At 49.4% G+C, this 3747-nt stretch overlaps 1 protein-coding gene across 1 annotated transcript; it reads right to left on the bottom strand.

The window, feature by feature from the left end:
• Positions 1 to 367: 367 nt before the first annotated feature.
• LOC124406681 (CCAAT/enhancer-binding protein-like) lies at positions 368 to 3499 on the bottom strand. Its single transcript, XM_046882204.1, has one exon. It carries the CDS (start codon positions 2498 to 2500, stop codon positions 1382 to 1384), a length of 1119 nt encoding a protein of 372 aa, XP_046738160.1. The 5' UTR covers positions 2501 to 3499; the 3' UTR covers positions 368 to 1381.
• Between the last annotated feature and the right edge of the window lie 248 nt (positions 3500 to 3747).

A 3747-nucleotide genomic window follows, 5' to 3' on the forward strand; every position in this document is an offset into this window, starting at 1 on the left:
ATATATAAATGTCGAACAAATCATCATGTCGACGGTGTATTTACGAAAAATTTTGTAACAATAATAATAATCATTATAATAATAATAATAATAATAATAATAATAATAATTGATACAACAATAATAATATTACATCTATCAATAATCATAATAACGTAATAACCGTACGTAATCACAACGCCATGAACGGAATATACAACGATGTCAGAATTTGTTACAATACATGAATCATATACATGTATGTATAACAATTCAACCGTTGAACCAAGTATCTTCGCGCAGAGACGACCCAATCTCACGGGACGTTTACTTTTTTTAATGAAAGAGTCCTGAGTGATAGCATGAGGCTCAAGAATGGTACTGGTCAAGGTGTATGTAGGTAAAATCTAGCTGAGAATTGAATAGTACGGGCTGCTGGCAGCGGCCACGTTGCATCGATATTCCGCACGATCGTTGAACAACCCTACCGTTGATACACGTATAAGAAGTAGTAGGTACACACATGAGCTCAAGTTGACGTAGCAATTGCATCTTGCAGAGTACAGAAAACTGCAGTATACCTATGATAGAATGTCGGTTCTGTAATAATCAAATGAAAGCGGAGAAGGCCGTCGTCGCCAGTTCTCAATGCCCACGCAACTAGATTGATATACCAGGTAGGTAGGAAGGTAGGTAGGTAAGTAGGTAGATAGGTATAGGGTTACGGGAACTGTGTAGGTGACGATGTTCCATTCGCGCATATAAACGTAATAATGTAGGTAGGCATGCATAATGAAATGTATGTGTAATTGCAATACCACTATTGTACCGCACAACTATACCCTGCAGCATTCATATTATACATTCAACGATGTACTTGCGCGTATCATGAGGATTCGGTGAAGCGGTCGGTCAATCGAGAGTGGTTAACGCAAAACATGTTATCACCTCAACGGATTAAACTCGGCCCGTCGTACGTCCGAATCCTTTCGGTTTACGCGACTGTTCGCCGGTTCGTAATGTACACGCAATACATGGATACAAGGAAACTCATATACCTGCCGTACATACAGTCATGGCCGTCGTATCTAAGTGTATAAATAATATAACTGTTCTTCATTAAATCACTGTACATATACATATACAACTGTATGATTGTTCGTTTAGCAATTTTTGCTTATTATTGGATGAATGTGCCGCAGTTATTGACAGACGACCGCGCGTAACGGTAAACGTGGGTGTCGCGCGACGAATTGGGCCCAATTTCCTGCAGCTTTATTCCTTGGAGTCTCCTCGAAAGGCTTCTCGGACTCTGGGGACGGCGGAGCAAAGAAGCTAGAGCTCGAGGGCTGGAGCAACGGGCTTTGCATGGGATTTGATGGGGGGATCGCGGGGGCCGCTGCTACATGGGCCCCACAGCGTGTTGTTGGAACTGATCGAGATGCCTCGAGATTTCGCGCTGTAGCTGCTCAGGTACGACGCCAACACTGCTGAATAGCGACCTAAGGACGCTTAGCTCTTCGGTAAGGAGTTCGATCCTCTTTTTCAGCAGATCGTTGTCTTTGACGAGAAGTTTTACCTTCTCCTCGGTCTCCCTCGAGCGTACCTTAGCCTTCTCGCGGCTCTTCCTCACCGCAATGTTGTTCCGCTCTCTGCGACGTCGGTACTCGTCGCTCGCTTTGTCGATGCTCTTGGACTGTTTCCTCGCCGCCGCCGCGGCCGCAGCGGCCGCCGCATGCTGGGGGTGCTGATGCTGATGTTGGTGCTGGTGTTGATGGGGATGCTGGTGCTGATGCTGGTGCTGGTGCGACATCACGGGCTTCATGGGGCCCCGAGGCTGCTGGTGACCCCCTGGGACCGTGCTAGGAGTCAAGGTCGTGAAGGTCGGCCCCCCGTTCGCGAAGGGACCGGCGCCGTTCGCCGGGCTGTAGGCGCCGGCGCCTGCGGGGTACTGGGGGCAGTGACGCCGGTAGTCGGCGGGGTCGAGGGGCTCTTCCTTTATGCTGGGGGACTCGGAACTCGAGCTGTTGCTGTCGCTGCAGCTGTTGCTTCCCTGGTGATAACTCGCGCCGCTGTGTACGGGCTGTGGCATATAGGCGAGGGTTGTTCGCCCCGGGAACCCGGTGTTCCGCGAGTGCTTCATTCCGTTGGAACCTGGGCCTCCGCCGCCACCCCCGGGATTATTCCCGCTCCCGTTACCGCCCCCCAACATGTCGAGGAGCCCATCGTTGAAGTGCGAGTCGTCGATCAGATGCTGAAGGTCCAGCGATATCTCGGGGGTGTTGAGGTCCGTCAATTCGCCCGCTGCCGCGCAGTGCTCGGCGTATTGCTGGTTCAGGGTCGCCTTGCTCGCCGACACCTTGTTCACCCCCGTTCCGCCCGTGCCTCCGGACTGCTGGTTGTGGTTCACTTGAAGGGCCGAGTTGTTGTTCAACACTTGGGAGGATTTCTTAAGGTCCGCCGGAACACCTTGGGACTGCGCCTGATGCGCAGCTGATTCGTACATCACCGGTGATTCCATCGTTTACAGACTCTTCGAACTACTTCGCCGATCTATTCACTCCCGCATAATATCGCGGACTTGGACTCTTACAAGCTTCTTCTCTGCATGTGCCGATGCGGAACGCACGGTTTACGACTTTTCTTCCTCCTTATTGCATACGTCAATTTATACAGATATACGTATGAATATGTAACACACAAGCCTGGTAACTTTTGAATCAACAAACTGTCACTTTATCAAAATTCTTGAAAACCTCGATTATGCAGTAGGTACGACGATATTCACTTGCGTATATGCGCGCAGTATTGGTGTACCTACAAGAGTTCGCACGTTCACGCTACAACTGTGTAATCTGAGAACAAAAAATCTTCCTCATACTCTCTTGTTTTACTGACAAGAACTCTCTACACCTCGCGGCAAGGGTTCACCACGTATACCTGTATCCGCTCCTCGCCGCACACTGTTCGTGTAGGTACCGAATATCTTACTCGCGAGTATCTCGATCGCCTTCGACGACGACCCGCCTCCGCGATAATGTCAGTCGTAGGAGGGAGGCGTAGCCAAGCTCATTCACGCGCGTCTCACAACAATTAGCCCGCGTTTTACGTGTTTGTTATTAAATTGCGTGCAGTTGAGGAACACGTGTGAGTTATTGCCCCCGGCTGATGAGTCTGTTATCTATAGCCAACGGTAGTACATCTCGCTCTTCCGTTACTTTCAATTTCATCGGATAAGTATCCGCGATTATGTATTTCTTTTTTTAATGATAATTTTACTCTTGCTCTTTTAACGTTTCTCTATTTTTACCTCCTCTCCTTATTATCGTATAATATTATACATAAGAGAGAGAAGCGTCGCACGAAACCTGCCTTCTGTTTTTTTTCTTATTTATTTTTTCTATCAACAGCGCCAACGGTCCGCAACGTACAGAAACACGAGACAAAACTCACGCACGATTCGAGAGTTGGCGCGCGACTGAATCCCGCGGTAACATGGCGCAAGGTTTCAATGCGCTCAAACAACGCGCAACTTCTCGGCGCAGCCTTTGGCTCCCTGAGTTCTCGCCTCTCTCCGCGCCAGCTCGAGCCCTCCTCCCCCCCTTTACCTCTCCGCGCCCTCCCATTACCCCCCTTCATCCATGCGGGCAACCCTCTCTCCCGCAACCCGCGCCGAGCGGGAAAAGTTTGCAGTCGCCTTTCTTGTATGCTATTTATAATACTCGACAAAATCCACTTGATGCCTGCCTGCCTGCTTGCCTGCCAAAT

The sequence above is a fragment of the Diprion similis genome, chromosome 6, assembly GCF_021155765.1.
Source record: "Diprion similis isolate iyDipSimi1 chromosome 6, iyDipSimi1.1, whole genome shotgun sequence".
NCBI classification, from domain to species: Eukaryota; Metazoa; Arthropoda; class Insecta; order Hymenoptera; family Diprionidae; genus Diprion; species Diprion similis.

Bases quoted from the DNA above. Each gene is read 5' to 3' on its own strand.
- LOC124406681 (XM_046882204.1), bottom strand. From the start codon at position 2,500: ATGGAATCACCGGTGATGTACGAATCAGCTGCGCATCAGGCGCAGTCC.